General features: G+C 41.8%; 1 protein-coding gene across 5 annotated transcripts; it reads left to right on the forward strand.

Annotated features, from left to right (window-relative positions):
• Positions 1-188: 188 nt before the first annotated feature.
• acss2 (acyl-CoA synthetase short chain family member 2) lies at positions 189-25022 on the forward strand. Of its 5 annotated transcripts, none has more exons than XM_047369858.1 (20): positions 189-955; positions 3858-4053; positions 7166-7257; positions 8658-8761; positions 8848-8920; positions 11187-11262; positions 16567-16675; positions 17152-17196; positions 19498-19635; positions 20063-20233; positions 20540-20673; positions 20770-20902; positions 21025-21081; positions 21501-21581; positions 21666-21774; positions 21888-21956; positions 22372-22548; positions 22687-22761; positions 23269-23402; positions 23969-25022. In XM_047369858.1, exons 1-20 carry the CDS (start codon positions 829-831, stop codon positions 24134-24136), a joined length of 2268 nt encoding a protein of 755 aa, XP_047225814.1. In that variant the 5' UTR covers positions 189-828; the 3' UTR covers positions 24137-25022. The 5 variants fall into 5 exon arrangements, with proteins under 5 accessions (XP_047225814.1, XP_047225823.1, XP_047225807.1 ...); XM_047369851.1 differs by having other exon boundaries at positions 190-955; positions 17149-17196; XM_047369867.1 differs by lacking the exon at positions 17152-17196.
• The last annotated feature ends 1673 nt before the right edge of the window (positions 25023-26695 follow it).

Below are 26695 nucleotides of genomic sequence, written 5' to 3' on the forward strand. Positions count from 1 at the left end.
AATATTTTGACATAAATATATACTGTTAGGAGGTTAAATGCTGTCAAAAACATTTGAAATTTGTAATATTTAGCCCAGTTTTTACTAATGTTGGGTTTAAAGAGTTAAGCTGGCGAACCAGTGAATTCCGAGTTTTCCCAAGGAGTACGTGAACGCGTCCTGAGCTGTGATTGGCTCTGACTCAGAGTCAAACGGTCCAGCAGGAGAACACGTTTAAACAAAACAGAGAAGAAGAGACACACAAAGAGTTAGCGCTAGGGTTAAAAATACTTTACATCCGTTACATAGAGCTGTGCTGAATGGAAGCATGTTTTATGTAGTAATTAAACATAACCAGGCTCGTTTAATATGATATAGAGAGAGCTTCTGGGGGATGAACTGAACATTGTCTTTTTCTCTAGCTTAGCTTGTTAGCTTAGCTGGAGTCAAACCTTTTCACGTCCGTGTTCAACCAGGAACGACGAGACGCTGAAGCTGCGTTACAACTGAGCTGGGCTGTGTTTTATAAATCTAACGGCACGTTTTGGGTCAATGCATTCAGCGTTTGTGGGTCAGTTTTGAATAAAAAGCGTCAGAATTCATCCTCCAACATAAGGAAGTCTGAATTAAATGTTGTTCGAATATTTGCAATTCGCGCGAGATTTGACAGTTCTTCCGATGAACTAAGAAAGCGAATTTTTGTTGCTTTCTATGAAAGTACAACAGAACAGGCTGCTTGAATTTGGTCCTGGAGCTGCTCTGGAGGATTATCTGTGAAAACATCTGGCAAAACCGTCCACACTTTGACTTCTGTTCGTTTGGAATAACGCTGGAGAGGTTGGCGCAAACATGATTCCCGAGAAAGCCCCGAAGGAGAACGTCCTGCACTGCCCCGAGGACCTAAAGAAGGACTCCCACATCCCCAGCTATGAGAAATACAAGGAGCTCTATGCCAGCTCTATAGAGCATCCAGACGGTGAGTGTTAATTTACAAAAAGCAGTTTAGTGTTGAAGGTGATAAATGTCTTACTACACACGGATAGAGGTGTCGTAACCTGCAGGATTGTTTCTCCACACCCAGTAATGCATTGCTTTGTTACTGCTGAGTGCGTCGTGAAACATTGGAGTTTCTCCAGGAATTTCCAGATTTTGAAAGTCTGAAACATTCGAGGCAGAGCAAGAAGTGAAGCCAAATGTCCAAGCCTTGAAACGCTGATTTCTAAGTAAATTCTGAGTCCATTCCAGTACCAACAGCGGGCCAGTGCATTGATTTAGGGACTGCTGGGGTATAGTGTGTTCCCCAGTAGCTATTTGAATGAGTTTCACATACCGACTGTATTGTTTACTGTTGCATCTAAAGACCCAAATACTGTAGTCTGACCTGCAAATAAAACCATGCTGCAGGTTTTCACTTTTGTTTCGACAGGGGTACCTTCATTGGTGCATTGTATGTAAGATTGGTTGATTTGGTAATAGACTTTATGAGGTTGTTAAAAGTTAGCTTCAAAACTCTCAGTTCCTATGCAGTCTATCTAGCAAAGGAATTTGATGCAAAATATTGTACTACCAGACTTTATTCCCTGGACCATTTTCTAAATGTTGTTGATCCATCTGTCCAAACATCCGTCCATTCATCTACTCGTCTGTCCTTTCATTTATCTGTCTTCATCTTCCTTACAGTCTGTAGTTTCTGTGCTGTTCACATTTAGAGCCTGGCCACTGTAGATATTTGCCATGAAGTTACACAGAGGTTTAGTATTTAACTTTAAAGTGAGCAAAAAAGGGAATAGAACTATTTCGTTGATGACTTAGATCTTTGCCATAAACTGAAGGGAATTTTGATGGGAGCCTGTTGAGGTGTCCTTGGATACCCACTGGTTTCATCATTTTGCAGTAGCATGATACATCCACACTTCCTCTTGCAAACCCATAGTGTGGCCCTGCAATATTGTCTGCCTGAAGCATCTATGAAGCTTCCTCTTGTGTGTTTGCTGACCTTCACTTACTACACAACACTCTTAATTTCCTGCCAGAATTTAAACTTTCTCATAACATGCATGTCATTTAAAAACATCCAATATGCTAATGTATTTCTAACCCCTTTCTTAGTTTCAATGTCTTATTTTAAAGCCTCACATTAAGTCTGACGCATTGCATGCAGGCTGTTATCCCTCCTAATTTAGGTTTTATTTGTTTTTTTGCCCTGTTTCCTTCTGGTAACTGGTTCCAGAGCTTCAAGGTTTAGTGTGTCTTTGTAATCTCCACAGAAGGAAGTTTGATTTACAGTCGGCAGTAACGCATAAACAGAAAGCACTGTATCCTGTTGACACACAGTGTAGCCATTTACAATGCAGATAACTGCAGGAAGAGATTAAATTTCACCCAGTTTATTGTGCATCATTACAGAGTTTAATCTGCAGCCTGTTGGACACTATCACAAACTTACACCTTCAAGGGATCACTCCGCTCAGCCCAGACACGTTTGCTCTTCTTCTAAGCTCTGACCTTATGCAGATCATTGTGTTCCTTAAATATGTTCTAGCTTTTCTTCTCACTCTTATGAGATATTAGAAGTTTATCAATGCCATATCTGAAAGTTATGTTTGCATGCATGTTTTAGGAATACTCCCATTAAATTAGAATAACAGCTGAAAAGAATTTCTGCTCCCTTTGTTTATGGCTTTTCTTCCACCAAATGCCCTTAATGTTGTCTTTAGGTGGCATCTTGTTGTTCCCAAATGATGAAAATGGCCCGTTAACATCATTTGATGCTGAGTGGCAAACCTTGTTACTGTTTGGCTTGGCCAAATGTGACCCTTCGGTTCCATCACATAGCATATACAAATACAAATATTATCCTTATTTTTCATATTTGTCTTGTTATAATCATATAAAAAAAACACGAGTAATAAAGCAACGTGTAATTAAATGAGAGGAGCTGTACAATACAAGAGACACACTTAAAGCAAAGCACTGGTCACAAATGTTTGTAGAAGAATGTTTAAAATAATAAATCCTAAAATTAGTTGTTCTTTATGTCTAAACTTCATTGGATTAAATTTAATGCAGTGCATTTTATGCACTTTAATTTTAGGCTTTATGAAAAAGTTCTTGGGTAGTCTGGACAACTGTGGTATTTGTTCCAAGGATTTAAGTATTTTTTAGGATAAGTATGAAAAATAAATGTGCATTTCTAGATTTTATTTCTCTATCCGTCCGTTTCCGTGCATCAATCTGCCAATCGTCCATCGTTCCCTCCTACTGAAGAAGTGTCTCTCATATGTCTTAAAACTGGCTCGCAAGGATTAAAACTCTGGAAGTATTTGTCTTAAAGTATAGAAGTTTCAGGTGGAGTTATGGAGTCAGACCATGTGTAGTAAGCCTGATAATAAACAAGCTGAATAGCAGAGGACCAAATGTATAGCCTTGAGGTACACCAATATTAGCGTCAGTTATTTTGGAAGTGTCAACCAGACTGTTTTGTATCATTCAGTTGTCTCTTCATCCAGTCTATCGCATTTGATGAGAATTTGAAGCTATAACCAACCGTTTTGCTTGAATATTGCGTTTTCAGATATCCAGACTGACTCAGTAATGTGGGAATTGACCTGGTTCACCTTTTTGTATTCCAGTGAGGCGTCAAGTCGAGAATCTTTGCAAAACACACAAAAAAATACAAATATTGATATCTTTACCAAAATTGCTGGACGTCACATTTTGCAGACAAGCAGACTGTGTTCAGCTAGCGTGTTAAAAACCGGGTTACATCCTATGGTGCTTTTGTCAGTAATTATCATGATATATTTTTCTGTCTTTTTAATTAAATGTAGTGAAACATAGATGTGGTTTTCTCTAACCGCCCTGTCTCTGTCCTGTAGAGTTCTGGGCTGACATTGCAAAAGATTTTTTCTGGAAGACCAAACACACGGGGCGGTTTCTGGACTACAACTTCGATGTTACCAAAGGAGAAATCTTCGTCAAGTGTATGGAAGGAGCCACCACAAACATCTGCTACAACGTGCTGGACCGCAACGTCCACGAGAGGAAACTTGGTGATAGAGTCGCCTTCTTCTGGTTAGTAGAAAGCTCTGTGTGGGTTTCTCATGTATGCGTCGACTGACGGTAATCCTGTGCTTTAATATGCTCTGGTTGGAGCTTTAAAGCCAAAAGACAGCCTGGTTTCCTTGAACCTCTGTTGCGGTTGTCAGTTTTTAATTGAAGAATAAAATAAATAGATTTATGGGTTGATGAATAATCCTCCTGGAAGTTTTGTTTTCTAAAAATCATTAAACAAATTTAAATGAACTCCTTATATTAGTTTTATGATGTTCGACGCTCATTCCAAACTGTTTCGATTCTTCTTTTTGGTCTCTATGATGAATAAATATAATACACGGACCCGGGCAGTACCATCAATGAAGCCTGACAGATAAACACGGCGGTACGTAGAATCCTTGTTCTACAAGAGGAACGCAGAGCGGAAGTAAATCTTAAGTCCATGATCCCTAGATCCATGACTCATGAATGATCTCTTCAGTGGGTGACCAGCAAACATGCACTGCTGTGAAAAAGTATTTCCCCAGTTTTGCTTTTTTTAGTCACAGTTTAATGTTTCAGATCATTAAAACATGTAATTATCAGACCAAACAGCAGCAGTTTTCAGACAATGATTTTACTTAGTAGGGGGAAAAGGCTATGCAAACCCACCTGGCACTTTATAGTGGAAGGTGATGATGGTCACCTGAGCCTAAATGACTAGTTGATACCTCATGCCATGGGGGGGCAGTGCATTACGCTGGCTCTATGTTGGGCTTCTACTTTTAAGCTCCCAGTGAATCCAGACACTTTTATTGTCATCACACACATGAAATTACAGCAGCTGCAACTGTCAGATGCACATAAATAAATGATATAAGAAGAAAACTTTATTAGAAAAATTATAGAAGCTATAAAAACGTTTAGAGCTCGGGTCCTGGTAGCACACGGATGACAACTGTTCTGCAGTTTATCGGTCCTACATTTTAGTGACCTGAACCGCTGCCTCGGGAGCGGGCAGAACCGTCGGTGTCCGCGGTGGAATTTGTCTGCAACTATTTTAGGCGCTTTGCTCCAGCAGCGGGAGCTGGCGATGTCTTCCAGTGGGGGCAGAGGGCTTCAGTCCATGTTTTGTGCTCCGCAGAGCCCTCCTGTCTGCAGCAGAGCAGGCAGTTCATCAGCATTGGTTCTGTGTTGGCCCGGTAGAATAGCACCAGCAGTTTCTCCACCAGATGGCTTCTCCTCAACACTCTCAGGAGGTGGAGTCCCTGCTGGGCCTTTCTGACCAGTGCTGATTTATTGACTGTCCAGGTGAGGTCCTCAGGAACCCTCTCCACACGTTGACTGACAGTGGAGCATGTTCCCCTCTGCTTTCTGAAATCAGTGAGCATCTCTTTGGTCTTTGTGGTGTTCAGAGGCAGTATCTCTGCTGTCCATAGACTCTTCTCCTCTTGAATTTATGGAGTCTGATGGAGCAGGTCTTCCAAACATCCATCGTCTTCTGCATTTCCCAGATCAGGCCGCAGTAACAAGCCAAGGAGGGAAACCCAGACAACCCTCTTCCCAGTTCCCCGGTGACGTTCTCCATCTGAGTGAGTCCTGGGTCTGTCCCGAGGTCTCCAGCCGGTGGGACATGTCTAGGGAATGTCCCGTAGGACGTGTCCAGAGGGAATCCTGATCAGATATCTAAACCACCTCTGCTCCTTTGGGTATATAGGATTACTGGCTGATTGAGCTTCTCACGATGTCTCCAAGGCAGAGCCTGGCCACCCTATGGAGGAACCTTACTTGAACTGCTTGTATCTTGTTGTATTGGTCACGATCCGTACATCTAAGGTGAGAGGTTGAACTTGGTAAATCCAGTAAATCAAGAGTTTTGCCTTCAACCCAGTTCTTCTGGAACCAGACCGAGCACCTTTCTTATTAATGCAGACCAAGCTCAGCTCTGTTCATCTGCTCCATCCTGCCATCACTCCAGGTCAAGACACCAACATACTGAACCAGATTTTTTACTGTGAAAGAGTCCAAGTAACTCCCACGCCCCCTAAGCAGCTCTCCGTGGTTAAAGATCTGGATCACCAGATCACTGTTCCACAGCCCACGTCAAATGCACACTGCTCCTTTTGGGTCCAAAGTTCAAGTCAGTCAGACCTTCATTTCCTGCACCTAGATGTAAACTTTCCAACCACGACAACCCTGCAACATCTAGAACTTCTAACCCTTCAAGGTGGATCTCATCCACTCCTTACGACCTGCTGCTGGGTTCTTTTTCTAACCACCTGAGCAGCCACTGCCACAGTCATGGACCTGGCCTCTCTCCTAGCTATCCATCTGTTTTCTGTACCTGCTTAATCTTTTCAGGATCCATGCAGAGGTTCTGTTTGCAAGACAGAAGCCCGGTATGACCTTGAATGATGCGTTTCTAGGCTTCCTGAAATGATCAAGATGAAACTCTTGTGAAAAAGTGGAAAGTTTAGACGAGTCAGATTTCACAACTGAAGTTTTATAACTGTCCATGACACACTCTGTTCGGAGGAACCGGTTCAGCCTCTTGGTTTAACTGCCAGTGTAGCTTTATTTCATTTTATCCCTCATATTTACCTGCAATTATCATTGGTCACTATCTTTTCCCACACAGCTCTGTTAGAGGTCAAAGTCTCAGGTTAAGTTTCTCTTTTAATATTTTTGCTGTTTGTAAAGTTTCTCCTTTTTAAAGTCAAATCTACTGCATGGAACCTGCATTAAACAACTTTATTTCTCATTTCAGTTTTTCTGAAGCAAAAAGGTTCAACCTGAAATGGTTCCTAATTATCTTCTGAACTAAAAAGCTCAAACATCAAGACCATATATCAGATTAGCTTCTTGATGCTTTTGTTTTTTGACTAATAAGTTAAGATTTTGCTTCATTTAGCTGCAGATGAGAATCATCTTGAATAAAACGCTCAGGTTTGTAGGTTGCTTGTAAAGAAAGCCAACAGAGGTCTGTCTTCTAGATTAGCAGTTTCCCTATAGGACAAATCTACTTCCAGACTAATATTCACAGTAATTAGAATTGCTTTGATCCTTTATTGTTCTTTATGTTTGTAAGAAATGTGCAAGAATCCAGTAGGAAACTTGACAACATATCGTCCCTTACTGTCACTTATTCCAGGGAAGGCAATGAGCCCGGTGATGACCTGACAGTGACCTACAGAGAGCTGCTGCAGAAGGTCTGCCGCTTCGCTAATGTCCTAAAATCCCAGGGTAAGTCCTGTTTACTCCCTGATTCATGAAGATTTTTCTGTTTTGCAAAATTGGAGACCTGCCAATTACCCTTACTCTAAACGGTTTATCTAGAGAACATAAAAAACATCTAACATTGCTGAGAGCACTTTAATGAAAGACTGAATCCATGTAAACAATTTAACTATTGGAATATCTGTTTTACTTACATTATTAGGCCCTTTGCTTTGGAGATGTGCCTTATGGTGTTGGTCCGTACCTGCACCCAGCTTCCTGGTTTCCTCTGTAGTTTTCAGCCTCGTCTAATTTAATGCTGATTTCTAACCTGACATTCTTTCAATCAAAAGCAATAACTCGTGTATTTTCTGCTTTAACCTGGACACCATGCTGGACCTCATTGACTTTATCAACACACTCGGTGACTTTTGTCATGTGGTCACACAAACGTAAAGTTGCGTTTCATCAACATGAATATGAGCTCCAGAACGCATGTAGAAATTGAATAAAAAAAAGTCCCGAGACCTTAGCCTTGAGGAACCCCGGGTGTTCTCTGTGTAATGTTTACTCTTCTTGGCCTCCATTATTTAATTATGTTGAGTTTAAAAATGAGTAATTAGTTTATTTTTAATAAATAATGGTTAATTTCCTTTTATTCATTTCTGAACATGTGTACATATACATTACAGCACATGTAGGCAGAAACATCCTTCTTTTTCTGGCCCTTTAACAGTTATTGCTGATGCGATGGAGTTTCTTCACTAGTTTACACCAGTGCCTCATGCTACACCCACAGATGATGAAATTTACTACACTCTCTGCATGCTCACAGATTATGAAAGCACCTGGTTTCATCAGAGTAACAGTTTTTTCATCAATAAGCTGTTGCAGCTGGAGCTGAAGGTTCGGAGTGATCCTCAGCAAGGAAGGGTTGTTTTTTTGTTTTTTTTAGTTTTCTTAAATCACCAAAGTCCTGCAGTGAACTCTGAAAGCTCTGGGTTTTCCTAAGAGGTAAAGACTGGACAGTCCCAGTCTTTAGAGCCACATGGAATACAGGTCCCACTCCTGAGTCCAGACTGGCTTGGAAAAGCAACTGGTACTGGTTTATTTTGGAAGCTGCAGGGTTCCTGTGCAGTCTGGAAAAGTTTGAAGTTTCATTGAAAGATTTTTCAGGTCTAAATTTATGGTAAAGAAAATGGAAAATATTTCTATTTCCAGACTTTTCCACCATCCTGTTATTTTCAGTCCAACATGTGTAATAAATCCTCAGTTAAATTTGACATTTATGCTTTAAAATATGCTTAAAAATCTGAGTGCTCAATGTTTTTTACTGGAAAGGTCTGGAGTTTGGACAGAATAAATGAATAATAATCTGGTTGGTGTCTCTAACCACTGCTTGCCTGCATGTCTGTTCCTGTGTGCAGGTGTGAAGAAGGGCGACCGTGTGTCCATCTACATGCCCATGGTGGTTGAGCTGGTGGTTGCCATGTTGGCGTGTGCCCGTATCGGAGCCGTTCACTCCATAGTGGTGAGTTTGAGAACAGCATGCATGAAATTATGCTTTAGTTTATTATGGAGCATGCATGTTAACACCGTGCCCACCACTGTTCCCAGTTTGCAGGTTTCTCTGCTGAGTCTTTGTGTGAGAGGATCATCGACTCTCAGTGCTCGCTGCTTATTACTGCAGGTCAGTTTCCCTTTAGAGAAACCGGTTTAAACCTTCCGCACCTTGGGCCAGAACATGCAGAGGTTCTGGTTATCAGTTGATGCTGAAACCTTCTCACCTCTTCAGGCAGTGTGGTTGAAGCAAGAAGTTGAGCTGCAGCTGGCTGAAGGGCTTAGCCAGATTAGTCTGGGGATGGAAAACTTAACCCAGCAGCTAATGGTGGCCTGCCTTTGAGTCTCATATACAGTATAGACCAGAAGTTTGGACACACCTTCTCATTCAAAGAGTTTTCTTTATTTTCATGACTATGAATATTGTAGCTTCACACTGAAGGCATCAAAACTATGAATTAACACATGTGGAATTATATACTGAACAAAAAAGTGTGAAACAACAGAAAATATATCTTATATTCTAGGTTCTTCAAAGTAGCCACCTTTTGCTTTGATTACTGCTCCACAAACTCTTGGCATTCTGTTGATGAGCTTCAAGAGGTAGTCACCTGAAATGGTTTTCCAACAGTCTTGAAGGAGTTCCCAGAGATGCTTAGCACTTGTTGGCCCTTTTGCCTTCACTCTGTGGTCCAGCTCACCCCAAACCATCTCGATTGGGTTCAGGTCCGGTGACTGTGGAGGCCAGGTCATCTGGCGCAGCACCCCATCACTCTCCTTCTTGGTCAAATAGCCCTTAAACAGCCTGGAGGTGTGTTTGGGGTCATTGTCCTGTTGAAAAATAAATGATGGTCCAACTAAACACAAACCGGATGGAATAGCATGCTGCTGCAAGATGCTGTGGTAGCCATGCTGGTTCAGTATGCCTTCAATTTTGAATAAATCCCCAACAGTGTCACCAGCAAAGCACCCCCACACCATCACACCTCCTCCTCCATGCTTCATGGTGGGAACAGGCATGTAGAGTCCATCCGTTCACCTCTTCTGCGCCGCACAAAGACACGGTGGTTGGAACCAAAGATCTCAAACTTGGACTCATCAGACCAAAGCACAGATTTCCACTGGTCTAATGTCCATTCCTTGTGTTCTTTAGCCCAAACAAGTCTCTTCTGCTTGTTGCCTGTCCTCAGCAGTGGTTTCCTAGCAGCTATTTTACCATGAAGGCCTGATTCACACAGTCTCCTCTTAACAGTTGTTCTAGAGATGTGTCTGCTGCTAGAACTCTGTGTGGCATTGACCTGTTCTCTAATCTGAACTGCTGTTAACCTGTGATTTCTGAGGCTGGTGACTCGGATGAACTTATCATCTGCAGCAGAGGTGACTCTTGGTCTTCCTTTCCTGGGGCGGTCCTCATGTGAGCCAGTTTCTTTGTAGCGCTTGATGGTTTTTGCGACGGCACTTGGAGACACTTTCAAAGTTTTCCCAATTGTTCGGACCGACTGACCTTCATTTCTTAAAGTAATGATGGCCACTCGTTTTTCTTTACTTAGCTGCTTTTTTCTTGCCATAATACAAATTCTAACAGTCTATTCAGAAGGACTATCAGCTGTGTACTGTATCCACCTCCTGTACAACACAACTGATGGTCCCAAACCCATTTATAAGGCTTGAAATCCCACTTATTAAACCTGACAGGGCACACCTGTGAAGTGAAAACCATTTCAGGTGACTACCTCTTGAAGCTCATCAACAGAATACCAAGAGTGTGCGGAGCAGTAATCAAAGCAAAAGGTGGCTACTTTGAAGAACCTAGAATATAAGACATATTTTCAGTTGTTTCCCACTTTTTTGTTCAGTATATAATTCCACATGTGTTAATTCATAGTTTTGATGCCTTCAGTGTGAAGCTACAATATTCATAGTCATGAAAATAAAGAAAACTCTTTGAATGAGAAGGTGTCCAAACATTTGGTCTGGACTGTACATTTATATTTTCATACATGAAAAGTCTTCTCAGCTTCAGGTTCTGTCCCAAACAGCAGCGTCTCTGGGGCTTCTTTCCATGGTAAAGAAGGCTGAGTTGGCACCCAGCTGAGTTTTATATTTTTCAGAGAAAAAAATGATTGAAGTAGAAAATAATAAAAAGGAAATGAATGCAATCAGCTATTTTTTAGACAGTTGCAGCCATCATAAGAGGTTAAAACACCATTAGGGTTATTTATAACATCCGTGTAAAGAGTATCTGTCTAACTACATGTACATGCAAATGACATGTTTGTCATTCTGCTTACATGCCTGTTGAAACGCTTGGTTATTTGCAGCTAGAGGTAAAATTTCTCGACTTCTGGTCTGAACGACGCATAAATCGTCCTCTTTGTGTGTCCTCATCTGTTCAGATGGCTTTTATCGAGGAGATAAGCTGATCAATCTGAAGCTCTTAGCTGATGAAGCACTGCAGAAATGTAGAGACAAGTAAGCTGTTAATACACTTGTATACACCCCCTACACACACACACACACACACACACACACACACACACAGCCAACAAAGAGCTGAATGGTATTAAATCGACTCATAGCTGAACCTCAGCATCATGCCTGTTGCATCATTTCTTGACAGTAACTGCAAGTCTTCAGTTCACCTAAAGATAGAATGTCATAATCTTATTTTTGCCAGTCATGTAAAAGTCTGATGATTGCACTAACTGAAAGAAATAACCTTCTTGTAAAACGTTTCTTGCAAAAAACGTTCAAATAGCTTGAAGTTTTCATATTTTCCACAAGCTTTTCTGTGTTTAATTGGGATTTTGTGATAGACCAACTCAAAGTAAGACAAGCATGTGCCGTTTAAACACGGTATGAATCCAGCTTCTCTGTGGAGGCCTCACAGGTTTGTTCCAGATTATTAATGAACAATTTGCATCATGAAGACTGAGGAACACAGCAGCCAAGTCAGGGAGAAAGTTCTGGAGAAGGTTAAAGCAGGGTTAGGTTCTGCAACAATACCCCAAGCTCTGAACAGAGCTCTTTTCAATCCATCATCTGAACATGGAGAGAGGATCAATCAACTGTTGGCCTACCCATGGTAACTCTGGAGGAGCTGCAGAGATCCATAGATCAGGTGGGAGAATCTGACAGGACAGGAGGTATGTCAAGTTCTAAACAAGTTTGGGCCCGTATTCTCAAAGATCCTCAGAGTCTGTCAGAGAGCTCCTATCTTAGCCTGAACATTCCTGCCAAGGAGTCTCAGCTTCAGACTGATTCAGCTGCTGAGAGTGACTCTGACAAACTGGACAGAGGAGCAGAGCCTGCTGGTGGAGGAGAAGAGAGGAGTGTTGAAAGGTACATTTGGTGCCAGGATCACACAGATTCCCAGCAGATCAATGCGTCGTTCCTCTGCTTTCAGCACCAGCCTGGAATGTGAGCAGCTCTGGTTCCTGCTGCATTCAGAAGCTGGAGAGGAGATAGAAGCACCAGAGAACTTCTCCACAGACGACAACAACAAATTCACCTCATTTACATTTTCCTTCTTTGTAGTGTTTATATTATTGTACTTCTTATCTAGACTGTTTTTATGTTTATACATTTTTGACTTTTTTTTCCAGTGATTTCCAAATGTTAATTTTTGAAAGCATTTTACAGTCTAAATAATATTTAAATTCTTCTGTACTATATTTTTTGTAATTCTTTTAGTCTTTATTCATGGTTATTTATTATTGTTTCTATTATTTATTTGTCTGTCCTTATATAATCTTACTAGAAGTTGACCTTTAACCTGCCCTGCTGCTGAAACTATTTATTTTCGCCCTTTGGAGATAAGGTTAATCTTATCTCTATATTAATAATTGTATGATTGTTATAGAAGTTTATTTACTGGACTGTTTAGGAGGTGGATCTCTGCACCATGGAGCTGGTAGCGTTTTATTCATTCACTGTTGTTCATTGGAGGAGAAGATCTCTCCTTTCTCTCTGTCTTTCCTCCATCTTCTCTGCTTCAGACACTCTTAGACTCACTAAATGTCCTCCTCACTGCTCTGAACATCTCCTCACGTTAGGAGCTCTCTGAAGGCCTCAGATGCTTCGTGAATAACTTTTATCTCACTGAGGGAAAATTCTAAGAAAAATTTGACATTTGGAGAAGATTTTCCTTACAACAACTAGGAGCTACTTTTAGTCCTGGGATTCTTTGTGAAAACGGACCCAGGTCTTTAAACATAAGCAACAAGAAGTCCATTAGAGGTTCTGTTTAGATTTTTGCCATAAGCCTCTTAGAAGACACAACCAGTTAGCCTTAACTGGCTCTGTATGTGTCAATGGCAAATGTCTTTATAAAGCACACTGGTCACATAACAAAGTCGCCCTGAAAATGATGTCAAACAATAAAACACAGCTGACACTAACAGCTGTCAGAAACGGGTGAAGCTCAAAACGCCAGTAAAAGTGACCAAATAGTAAATGATTAATGAATATATTTCCATGCTTACTGCTCATTTTATGTACAATTGATAGACTTTTGCCCAAAGAGCTGTTTCTGGCCCAGAGCCTGGTGTAGATTCCCAGCACATTGCACACATTAACACGATCACATGACTGGTGAGCTCTGAGCTACACCTTTAGTCCCTTAAGCCCAGAAAATGTAGTTCTCTCCTTTAGAGTTGGAGGGACTGTATTACATAAAATACTACTTTTAATGGAAAATACCTTATCCTAATCTTACTTTCCTCTAACCTGTTTCAAACTGTCCATTAAACAGGCAGATGTGAAGTTTTAAACATTTTTAAATTTGACAACTAATACTCTGCAGTAGTGAGGTGTTTATGGGGTTTTTCTTCAGTACTTTTATGGCTTTTTTATACAAGTCGCTAATTAACTTTGGCAATGTATAACTTGCTGCTGGAGACCAGCTTGTAAAACATTAACTAAGTTGAGGAAAACTCTTCACCATCACGTGTTAAACTGCTCCTCTTCTTCTGGTTGTATTTCATTGTTTTAGATTTGTTCCTTATGTGGATCCTAAAGGAGAACGAGGAGTTAAGTTGCACACCCAGATATTTCAACTCTCCAAGAGAAAGACATTCCAGGGTTTATTAGGATTTTATGTTTTGGAAAAAGCATAAATTCTGTCATCGTCGCATTCAATGAGAATCCTTTGTGGGAAGCCCAGAGGGGACGTTTGTTGGATGTTGACATTTTTTCATTTAGATTTTCTTCATTCTAGAATATGATCAACTTCAGTGTGACTCTGATCTGAAAATAGCAGATTATTGTCTTTGTTATGTAGATAGTGCAGAAGATCTGCAACCATCCTGAACATACAGGCAGTGCTACAATAGGATGGCCTAGGTCAAAGCAGATTCAGGTGTTAGAATGGCCTAGTCAAAGTCCAAACCTAATTCCAAAGGAGAATCTGTGGCAAGACTAGAAAGCTAATGTACAGGACTCTCCATCCAGTCTGACTGAGCTTGAGCCATTTAGCAAAAAAAGAAAAGGCAAAACCTTCCGTCTGTGCAGAGCTGGTGGAGTCGCGCTCCGAAAGGTTTGCAGTTTCAATCCACCAGGCGCCTCTCATAAATGCTTGAATTCTAACGCAGACCAAGGATCTAAACGTTTTATATGCGTTTATGGAGAATAAGAATACTACAAAACTTGATGGTATCAGCAGAGATAAAATAAAATAATAAAATCGTTCAAGATTTAAAGTGGTTGAGAAGTTTACTTCAAACAAGAATCTTAATTGTTTGATTGTTGTGTTACCATAGTTACAATCTGAGTTTATTCTTTCGTTGTGTTTGCGCTTTGGTTTGTTCATTAATACAGCTCAGCAAATACTAACCAATTATCCGTGATTACTTTTAAGCTCAGCCAATTAAACCTGACTCTTCTCCTAGATTCCACAAAATCTGGATTAAATTCCTGTTTGTGGGGGTGATGTTCCTATAGGGAGAGGGGCCCCTAATCAAATTCTGCTTAAGGCCCCTCACCACCTAGGGTCGGCCCTGGACTGAATACATGCCAAACCTTTTAGAGTCTTTTATAAAAATGTAATATATAATTTTCGTTCCACTTCAAAATTATGTTTTGTTTTGTTCTGTCACTAAATCCCAACAGTTGATTGTGTGTGTTTCTAACATGAAGACGTGTAAAATACGCTGCTTAAAAAAATAACAGGAACACTTAAACAACTCAATATAACTCCCAGTAAATCAAACTTCTGTGAAATCAAACTGTCCACTTAGGAAGCAACACTGATTAACAATCAATTTCACATGATGTTGTTCAAATAAAAAATACAACAGGGGGAAATCTTTGGTGATTAGCAAGACACTCAATAAAGGAGTGGTTCTGCAGGTGGGACCACAGACAACTTCTCAGTACCGATTCTTTCTGGCTGATGTTTTGGTCACTTTTGAATGTTGGTGGTGCTTTCACACTCGTGGTAGCATGAGACGGACTCTACAACCCACACAAGTGGCTCAGGTAGTGCAGCTCATCCAGGATGGCACATCAATGCCAGCTGTGGCAAGAAGGTTTGCTGTGTCTGTCAGCGTAGTGTTCAGAGCCTGGAGGCGCTACCAGGAGACAGACCAGTACACCAGGAGATGTGGAAGGAGGCCGTAGGAGGGCAACCACCCAGCAGCAGGACCGCTACCTCCACCTTTGTGCAAGAGGAGGAACAGGAGGAGCACTGCCAGAGCCCTGCAAAATGACCTCCAGCAGGCCACAAATGTGCATGTGTCTGCACAAACGGTTAGAAACCGACTCCATGAGGATGGTATGATGGCCCGACGTCCACAAATGGGGGTTGTGCTCACAGCCCAACACCATGCAGGACGCCTGGCATTTGCCAGAGAACACCAGGATTGGCAAATTCACCACTGGTGCTCTGTGGTCTTCACAGATGAAAGCAGGTTCACACTGAGCAGATGTGACAGACGTGACAGAGTCTGGAGACACCGTGGAGAGAGATCTGCTGCCTGCAACATCATTCAGCATGACTGGTTTGGCAGTGGGTCAGTAATGGTGTGGGGTGGCATTTCTCTCCATGTGCTCACCAGAGGTAGCCTGACTGCCATTAGGTACCGAGATGAGATCCTCAGACCCCTTGTGAGACCATATGCTGGTGCGGTTGGTCCTGGGTTCCTCCTAATGCAGGACAATGCTAGACCTCATGTGGCTGGAGTGTGTCAGCAGTTCCTGCAAGATGAAGACATTGAAGCTATGGACTGGCCGTTCCTCAGACCTGAATCCTATTGAGCACATCTGGGACATCATGTCTCGCTCCATCCACCAACGTCACGTTGCTCCACAGACTGTCCAGGAGTTGGCGGATGCTTTAGTCCAGGTCTGGGAGGAGATCCCTCAGGAGACCATCCACCGTCTCATCAGGAGCATCTCCAGGCGTTGTAGGGAGGTCATACAGACACGTGGAGGTCACACACAATACCGAGCCTCATTTTGACTTGTTTTAAGGACATTACATCAATGTTGGATCAGTCTGTAGTGTGTTTTTCCACTTTAATTTTGTGTGTGCCTCCAAATCCAGGCCTCCATTGGTTAATAAATTTTATTTCCATTGATGATTTTTGTGTGATTTTTGTTGTCAGCACATTCAACTTTGTACAGAACAAAGTATTCAATGAGAATATTTCATTCATTCAGATCTAGGATGTGTTATTTGAGTCTTCCCTTTATTTTTTTGAGCAGTTTATAAATATTGCGCTGCATGCTCACAGCGTGGGAGGGTAAAATGAATGCCTTGTCTTTGCATCCTTGCAGAGGTTTTCCACTCCAGAAGTGTATAATGCTGAAGCACTTATCAAAAGAACCAGAGGCGATTGTGGACTCGCCGTCTCCTCCTGCCAAACGAGCGTGCCCATATCTGGAGGTAAAAGAATGACACAATGTTGAGAGAAACGTGACAGACCTGCTGCTGGTTTGGTTCTGAGCTCCGTTCTGGTTAAAACCAAAGGGTTTCCATGGTAACAGCTTTAGGACATTGTCTAAGGAGATGTTTGGGCTGATAAAGCTATCAGAAGCACAGGGAATGTAGTTTTTTAGGCCAAACATGGGAATTATATCAATGCACATATCTAAAAAAAACTTTAGGTATTACATTTATTTTTGGAAAGCATAGATGAAGTCTTTATTGTGTCCTTTCATTATTATTATATTATTAGTGTTTCCTTCTGCATATCCCTGCAAGATTCTCAGTCTTCATCTTCCATAATTTGATTTGATTGTTGGTGTCCCTGGTTTTTCATTTTTAATGGGATTTGGGCTTTTTTTTTTTGGCAACTGCCTTCCCTCATTAACCTTTCCTTCCCCCTGTTTGCTTTCCCCTCCCTCACTCCCACCCAGCAGGAGAAAAGGACAGGGAAAGTAAAGAAAACGCATCCCGTTCCAAAGGTATTTCCATAAGCACCTTCCTCCACAAATATCTCATGTCATCTTTGGTTTTGCTTGTGTTTTTAAGAACACTGCCCTGACATACTAATAATGTTTTAAATTAATGTTAATCAGTTATTGAGCTGAGAGTCATTTACTCCATCCACAAGGAGGGTAAAACCCAAAAGGTCATTGAGAATCTTGTTGTTCATGGAGTGCTGTATCCGAGCATATTAATGGGAAGTTGAGTGGAAGGAAAAACTGAGCCAGTCCATTTTAGAGCACTCCATGCTTCCCTCTGCTGACAGGGTTTATGGGGCCGTTGATATCATCTAGCAGCACCTGGTACCTGCTCAAACTGTCAAATGTACCAGTACCAGCTTTAATGGCCATGGTATCACTGTGATTGATTTGCCGGCAAACTGACCGGCCCTAAACCCGAGTATTAATATAAGGAAGATGAGAGACACCACAACCAGCAATGCAGATGAGCTGATGTCTGGTATGAAGGCAACCTGGGCATCCTGAACACCTCAGCAGAACCACAGGCTGGTCACCTGCATGCAACGCTGCATCGATGCAGTAGTTCATGCAGAAGGAGCCCCAACCAAGTACTAAGTGCAGAAACTGTGCAGCAGAAGGACACACTTTTATTTAGTCGTACATTTCTGTTTTAGAAATACATTTTTATTGGCCTTATTTAATATTGTAAGTTTATAAGAAACTGAATTTTGGTTTTCATTAGTTGTAAATAATTGCCATTAAAATGACCAGAAATGAACACTTGAAACTAATTATCGTGGAAAGATCAGTAGAATCTGATGCTCACATTTCCAGTTGAATTACTGAAAGTAACGACACCATGCGCTCCGCTGTAGCTGGATGGATGTAATCAAATTATAGTCCTTAAGATTTTAAAATGTATATTTTGGGGGTACGAAAAACAGACTTTGTCCGATTTGTCCTTCTCGTTCTTTATTTCAAATGTTATTCACAATTTTATAATATATTTAATAATATTTACATAAAACCCACGGCACCAGAACCTAATAAAAGGAAGCAGGACATGTCTGGATGTGGAGCCCAAAAACCTCTTGCATCAGTCCATAGAGGACCCCAGTCGCTGTGATATAAATAAGATAAAGTAAAACCAAGAAAAAACTGCTGCAGTAAAATGGTTCTCCAGTCTTTCTGAACAGCGCCGCTGACCTTTTCAGTTGATTCAGACATAATGACCCGCCTGTTTCATTTGGAGCTCCTCGTGTTTCGTCTGAAGACGTTTTAAAGCATGTTGGAGAGAAAAGCTTTTCTTGCCTGAGTTTATTAAGCTTGGCTCATTAAGGAAAATGAAAAGGGGCCTTAGGGTCAATAACTTAATTTTTCATCGGCCTTTGACCTTTTAAGTAATTTCAATAAAACATGTTACCCAGTCTGGGAGGAAGAACGTGACTCGACCATTAGCAGCTGGAGGAAGAGGCTGATATTGAGAAGTCCCACTAACTGCTAGAGGAGGCTGGACTGAAGGACGCTGCAGAGGCCCGGGTCAGCCCACATGAAACAGAACAACTGCATTACTGGAGATGCGTGGGATGATTTACGTCTTGAAGGTTCCTTGAGGTTTCTCCTCTTGATTGAGTTTGACACTTGGAGGTAAATGAGATGAAGCCATAAACTCGACATAAACTGGCCTACTTAAAGTAATTGGGAGAACATCCTAAATCACTGGTGACATTTTTTATTTTCTGTGCTGTCACTTTTCTCATGTTGTTAAAACCCTTTCAGCTAGTCAGTTTTTTTCTGTTTTCTATCAGTAAGCTGTGCTGTTCACTAACAGAGTGCTTGTGTTTGTAACTGATTCAGTTTAAACGTGTGCATTTCAGGATAGAACGATTAAAGGGCAAAAAAACACAGTCGCGCATCCTTGACGTACGTCTGTGAGAAGCTCGATTTTTACGGCCGCAGATGCGCTGCCACGTAATGAACTGTTTGGGGGGAAAATGTCTCCACATCAAACAGTTTTATATGCGACACACTGCTTCGAGCAGCCGGTCACGAGCACAGACAAGTCTATTCCTCTTCTTCATCCCTAGTTAATGGCCTTTAACACCTTTAACCGTTTTTTCTTTTTGTTTTTCCAAAGCTACACGCGCGTTAGTTCTGCCCCCCCCCCCCAGTCCGATGTGGTCACTGCAGAAAGTGTGGGAAATGTAGGAATTGGTTCGCTCGACTATGTTCTGCCCTCAACTTTTAACTTTGGAAAGTTGAATTTCTTTATTCCCATCCATGCTTGTTTTTTCTCATGTGTCTGTCCTCCTGCACCAGGTCCCCTGGAACCCACACATGGACATGTGCTGGCACTCTCTAATGAACGAAGCTTCAGACGAGTGTGAACCCGAGTGGTGCGAGTCTGAAGATCCTCTGTTCATTCTCTACACCAGCGGCTCCACCGGCAAACCCAAAGTAAACGAAGCTCCCGCTGACAGAACCTTCATTTGTGTTGTATCAGATGTGGATGCACCGATCAGAAAATCTGGACCGATATTTGATAATAATATTGCTGTTATGGCCGATAGCCGATATTTACTCATACTATACATACATACATATATTTTTCTACCCTTTCGACACCGTGAACAAAACCACACCGCTGACATTGCTTCAGTTAAACACCCACAATCCTGTGCTGCATCACGGTCACATGACCAAACAGATACCACATGGCCAACTCCCTCCTCCAGAAACACGAACGGCAACAAGATAGAAATAAACATCAGAAATCGGCCCAGTTTTACTCATCGAGGACCGATGGCGATGTTAACGCAGATATATCGAGCATCCCTGATAACAGAGGGTGGCTTCCTGGTTACGGATCTTTTTCTCTCTGCAGGGGGTTCTTCACACGGTCAGCGGATACCTGCTCTACGCTGCCATCACCTTCAAACTGGTGTTCGACCATCAGCCTGATGATGTTTACTGGTGCACGGCAGACATCGGATGGATCACCGGACACTCCTACATCACTTATGGGCCCCTGGCCAACGGGGCCACCAGTGTCTTGGTGAGTGCAGATGAATGCAGCTCAGCTGTTTACATTGTTGTTGGACAGTCTGCTGTGAATGTCTGAAATAATGTGAAAATCTCAGTTTTTCGACCCTTTTGTTCTGCACAGTTTGTAGATAAAGTCGGAGACTCAGAAATGACTCAGATGTTCTCAATCACGTCCACCTGTCGTCCTGCTAATTCGAGTGATTTCAGCTTTAAATTTAATATCAGCCATTCAGCCTGAGAACAAGGAGTTGTTCTGTTAATTGGATCAGGACTCCTGAGTCCTTCTGTTGAGCTCTTCTTTTCTCTGATGTCTCAGTTTGAGGGTCTGCCTACGTACCCCGATGTGAGCCGCATGTGGGAGATCGTGGACAAATACCAGGTCACAAAGTTCTACACGGCTCCAACGGCCATCAGGTTGCTGATGAAGTACGGCAGCGAACCGGTGCAGAAGTGAGTGATTCTCTGAGCCGTTTCCTCTCTGCGTTTCAGTTCAAATTTGAACTGTTTACTTGCGTTCAACCTCATTCTAAAACTTTCTGTTTAAAGATACAAGCGCAAATCCCTGAAGGTCCTGGGAACAGTGGGGGAACCCATTAACCCTGAGGCCTGGCAATGGTACTACAGCGTGGTGGGAGAGAGCAGATGTCCTGTTGTCGACACCTTCTGGCAGACTGAAACTGTTAGTTCCAAATATGAAGATGTTTTTGATCAGTGGGAGCTGCTAGAAGCTCTGGAAGCTTTGGGACCTGGTGCAAAGAGTTTATCTGAACCCAACTCCGTCTCTGTGTTCTTGCCTTCCAGGGAGGACATGTGTTGACTCCACTACCTGCAGCCACGCCCCTGAAACCTGGATCCGCTGTGAGTAAATGATTGAATGAAATTGTCGGCAGTAATAAAAGGGTTGTTGCGGTTTCTGAAATCCAAGCTTCCATTTTACTGGAGCATTTGTGTTCCAGTCCTCGTCTGTGGTCCTGAGGTATGGATAAGGACAAAAAGAGTGAAATTATTGTTCTTCTCAGATTGGCCCGCTTCAGCCCAGGTGCCTTGCACATAGAAGCCATGAAGCAATGCTTTTAAAGCAAATTCAGTGTATGTTTCGTATGACTGCAGAGTAATTGGATGGTAACTGTTGCTCTTAATTAATCTGTTTAATCCATGCTTACTGTCCATCTATACCAATAACAAGCAGACGTACATTATGCTTAATGTAAAAATATCTAGATAAATAAACTAAATTTACCAGGACAGAACAGATATGTGTGCTCTTCTCTCTCCAGACGTTTCCATTCTTCGGAGTGGTACCAGCCATCCTAAATGAGTCTGGAGAAGAGCTGGAGGGGTCGAGTGAAGGATATCTGGTGAGAATTAAGCAGTTTTTTTCTTCACATTGTTTTCTTCGTCATCTTGTGTTGATCAGCCCACGCTTCTCTGCCATCCTGCAGGTGTTCAAGCAGCCGTGGCCGGGTGTGATGCGGACCGTGTACGGAAACCACGAGAGATTTGAAACCACGTATTTTAAGAAGTTCCCGGGATACTACGTCACAGGGGATGGTGAGAGTCGGTTATCGAGCAGAAAACATTACAAGAAATCAGCACACACCGAAAGCCTCCACAGAACGCCAACATCATGGCAGCGTGTTCTTATCACCTGTTTCCTTCTCCAGGTTGCCGTAGAGACAAGGATGGTTACTACTGGATAACAGGAAGGATAGATGACATGCTGAATGTCTCAGGTAAGTGAGTCCAAGCCATGTAGACCCAGGACAGAGCTGAGCCCGACTCCACAGCAGCCCTCCAGAGCTAAAGTTCAGTCCATGCCTGGATTGATCCTGAGGCAAAAGGAGAACCAACTCACTCTTATCCCAATGGTCATAATGATTTGACTGACTGACATGTAATTGTAGCAGGGCTCCCATGTAGTCTTCCTGTAGCTTTTTCAAGTCTGGATAAATATGAGCTTAACTAGGGTTGCATGGTATTAACATCGGTATCGGCCGATTTTACCTGATGAGCAAGATGTTTCAGACTTCATCTTTTCTGTTCCACTTACATATTTAAAGCGTATTAAAGATATTTTACTAATAATGGGGACTGTGCGTATTGAAAAGTTTCCCTCCGGTCGTATATTTTCTGGTGTTTTCCCTCCAGGTCACCTGTTAAGCACAGCAGAGGTTGAGTCGGCCCTGGTGGAGCACAAAGCCGTCGCTGAAGCTGCTGTGGTGAGCAGACCTCATTCTGTGAAAGGAGAAAGCCTCTACTGCTTCATCACTCTAAACGACGGCGTGCCGTATAACCAAACACTGGAGGCAGAGCTCAGGAAGCAAGGTTAGTCAGCCAGAGAAGACCTCAGCTGTTTACACGAGAGGCTGGAGAGAACCTCATCCACGCCGTCCTTAACCAGGACCTCTAATCCGTCTCTGTGCTTTGCTCTGAGGGAATCTGCTGTGTTTGTGTTGTCTACAGTGAGAGAGAAGATCGGGGCCATCGCTACACCTGACTACATCCAGAACGCACCAGGTCTTCCCAAAACCAGATCTGGTAAATGGTTCCCTGACAAAGAGAAGTTATTGATGTGAACAAGGAAACGTTTCTCCTGCAGGAACACCAGAAACCTCCGAGAACTAGTCCCACAATACTAGCTCATCAAATGAAAATGGTTCAAATAAGACTGCCGAAAATGCATTAAATAAACACAGATAATATCAGGATTTATAGAAATGTGTTTATACTTCAAAAGATATTTAAATAACCTGATTAATAACAACCACTTTGTCTGAATAATAACTGATTTTAACCAACAGGTGATGCAATAACTAATTGATCTGTTAATAATTTCCACATTTAGTTGTTATGCCCCAGTGGTACCTCTGGATATGATGATGATGTCATTATAATACATATATATAATATATAATAGCATTGTATGGTAAGATAAAGATATTTAACTGTTTCCCATGATCTAAATGACTGATAAGTATGATTTTATTTATTAAAGAAAATCAACTTTAGGTTTAGATTTCCCAGCATGGTGTGTTCTCCATCCAGGACATCTTCTGCTCCGGAACCGTAGCCCGACGCCTCCCCAATACCCACAATGGTTTTCTGAAGTGTTCCTGAGCTGTGGTGGTGTCCGTTACAGGATGTCGGTTTTTAATGCGGTGCTTCCCGAGGGGTCAAAGGTCACGGACATTTAATGTTGGTTTCTTGGCTTACGTACAGAGTTATCTCCAGGACTGTAGATGATGATGATGTCCCTGAATTCCTTGGATGTTGTTCTTATACTGTTGGACCTTTTGCTCACGGTGTTGTTCACAAAGCGGTGGACTTCGCCCCATCCTTGCTTGTGAATGACTGAGCCTATCGGGGATGCTCGGTTTATTCCCAGTCCCCTGTTTCCAGTTCACCTGTTGCATGTAGGCTGAACAGGACGTTTCACACAACGTCCCAACTCCACTGGAAGTGTGTTGTACTCATAGTTAAAGCTTCCACTGTGTTTTATAAATAAATTCATCATTTAAATGATGAATTTATTTATTCAATGTAGGAAATTCTTGTTTTGGTCGATTGATCACATACTGTATATAAATGATAATGGGTTATAAATAGTTTATTATTTAATAAGGAAGATTTTCTTTAGTTTTCTTTTTTACTAAATAAAATGTAGCACATTTATTTATGTGTTAAGCCTCACATTTTTCATGTACCTGCTTAGAAACAAACCTGACTGACTTCATCGTCTCTGCAGGGAAAATCATGCGACGGGTGCTTAGAAAAATCGCTTGCAACGAGAAGGATCTGGGCGACATCTCCACGCTGGCCGACTCCTCCGTCGTCGACGAGCTCTTCAGGAACAGATGCTGCACCACAGCGTGATGACCTTCGGGATCCTTTCCAAAGAGGCGCCGTGTCGTGAGTCGCCAACAAACAGGGACGCAGAAGAAAAGCCGAAGCAGCTCGGATTCCACCTGAAAGCTGTTGCTCGGAAATGTGGCTTCCTTCCGATGCAGCAGCAGAACGCCGTCTGCTCTGTAAACATAAATGCAAGCCACTGCCTTGAAAATGTTAGATTTTCCAGCGACGGAGAGAGCAGCTGCAGCCTTGGTGAAGGCAACATTTTACTTGGTTTTCTACCAGCGTTGCAGCCGATAACACACAGCAATATCCCGAAGGTAGCTACAGAATCCTCTGGAGTTCCCGGTCTCTACGCTGGCAGAAAACCTGACGTCTCTCTAACTGCCCTCAGTTAAATCTAAGCCATACTACTATAAAATACTCTGTTGTCCTTTTTTTTAAACGCATCTGTAACCTTTAGTTTGTTTTTATTTGGACTGAATTGAATCAGTTTGTGGTGTCTTCTGTGAGCATGTTGTTGGTCTGTTTATGTCGTCAGGCAGAAACTAGGGAAGGAGTTTGGCTTAAAACCTCGAAAAAAGCTCTTGTTTGCTCATCGGGAAAAAAAACGTTGATTAAAAATAAACCTTCAAGAAGTTTAATGTTTTACTCTGAAATCAGACATAAATAAGATCTGAGCTTTTCTTCTGTTTAAAATGATGTAGAAAAGTCAGTAACCGTAGTTGTAAATATTCATGTGATTTATTGATTTTTTTTGGGGCGGAAATAAAACCAGATTTTGGATTTGACAGAATTAATTCTGTGACTGATGAGTGGGAACGTGTTTATTAAGTCTGCATCATTAAGTCCAGTAATCTCCACTCATCTGTTTTATTGCATCATTTTGTTTTATTATTTGAATCAGTTTAAATGCATCAGGAAACATTAAACTTCAAACTTACATGGAATCATGTCTTTGTATTCATGTTTGACTGTAAATTCATTTTCAACTTAAGCTTTCTATTTTTAAGGTGAAACCAATAGAACTGCCTTAGATCTTTACAAATTCCTACATTTTACAGTTTTTGACAAGTCCAGCCCCCACATACCCAGAGGCCATCCTATAAACCGTCAACATAAAGTTATGAAAAGAGTTGAAACAAAATGCAGTTTTCAAATCATGGTTTCATTCATTTCGTTCAGATGATTATTCAAGCTAATCTAGTAAATGCCTCCGTTGTGAAATGATGAATTAACTGATTACCCACAATGTTTTGTTAGATTTGACCTGCAAGCTCCAGCTCTGATTACTGTTAGATCTTTAGAATCAAGAAATCATCTAAATGGGACTTGTCTGACAACATGAAGTAGGCTAAAAGCAACACATGCTGTGACGTAAACGCATTCAGGAAAAGATGAGAAACCAAGCCACTGACATCTATCAGCCTGGAAAGGGTTTCTACTGTGTTTCTAAAGCTTTGGGACTCCACAGAATCACAGTGAGAATCATCATCCACACATGGAGAAAACAGAACAGTGGAGAACCTTCCCAGGAGCGGCCGACCTACCAAAGTTACTCTAAGAGCCCATTGACAATTCATCCAGGAGGTCACAGAAGAACCCAGAACAACATCTAAAGCTTCAGTTAAGGTCAGAGGTCATGATCCAACAACCAGAAAGAGACACTGGACAAAAAAAAAATCTCCAAGGAGCAGAACCACTGCTGACCCAAAAAACCATAACGGCCCGTCTCGCATTTACCATAAAACAGTCTAATGATGCCCCAGACTTCTAGGAAAATAGTTTGTTGACTGATGAGACAAAAGCTGCAACTTTATAGTCTCGTTCTATCTGGTGGAAAACTAACACATTTCAAAAACATCAAATCTACAGTCAGACATGGTAGTGGCAGTCTGGTGATCTGGGGCTGCCTCCAGATCTGGATGACTTGCTGGTATTGACTGAAGCATGAATTCTGCTTTACCAGAAAATCAGAAATGAAAATGTCCAGCCATTAGTGGCCTAGTCAAAGTCAGGGCTCAATTTAAATTTAGATGCTGTTCATGGTCAAAATGTCTTTAAGTTTATTAATAAGAAACAATTAAATGTGGTTCTTTCAGACATCTTCATGAACCTGTAGGAGATCAGCTACTGAGTCACTGGTTTCTATGGTGATTACCGCCTTTTTTTCTCACTCTTCAAAATGACTCCATGTTTAATAACAGTAATTGGTACTGAACACACCGACCTGCAGGACCTTCTGGTGGCCAAGCGTGAAAATTCAGTACCTCTGCAGAACTTTATTGGGTGGGGGGTAAATTATAGTTTGGGTGGGTCCAGTCTGTGTTCTGGTTTCAATTAGACAGAAAACTGTAAGTAGTGCAGTGGGAGACACACTGGGTGAAAGGAAACAAAATGCTCACGTTTAAATCTCTACATGCCAACTTGTGTATGGCAGGTTGTTTGTGTATTTATTAGGTAACATTAGGTTTCTGAATATTTTACAGGGTTAGAATTTTGTGGTAAAATATCCAAATCACCATAAAACTTAAACTGCGATTGTTTAAAAACTGGAAAAAAAAAAAATTTAATTAAAGTTCAGTCAGATATTTGCACTTCCTATCAACGTATCAACTATCAC

The sequence above is a fragment of the Girardinichthys multiradiatus genome, chromosome 1 (assembly GCF_021462225.1).
Source record: "Girardinichthys multiradiatus isolate DD_20200921_A chromosome 1, DD_fGirMul_XY1, whole genome shotgun sequence".
Lineage (NCBI taxonomy): Eukaryota > Metazoa > Chordata > Actinopteri > Cyprinodontiformes > Goodeidae > Girardinichthys > Girardinichthys multiradiatus.

Bases quoted from the DNA above. Each gene is read 5' to 3' on its own strand.
- acss2 (XM_047369851.1), top strand. From the start codon at position 829: ATGATTCCCGAGAAAGCCCCGAAGGAGAACGTCCTGCACTGCCCCGAG. The intron at 4,054-7,165 runs GTTAGTAGAAAG...CACTTATTCCAG, and splicing joins GATAGAGTCGCCTTCTTCTG to GGAAGGCAATGAGCCCGGTG. The intron at 20,674-20,769 runs GTGAGTGATTCT...TTCTGTTTAAAG, and splicing joins GGCAGCGAACCGGTGCAGAA to ATACAAGCGCAAATCCCTGA.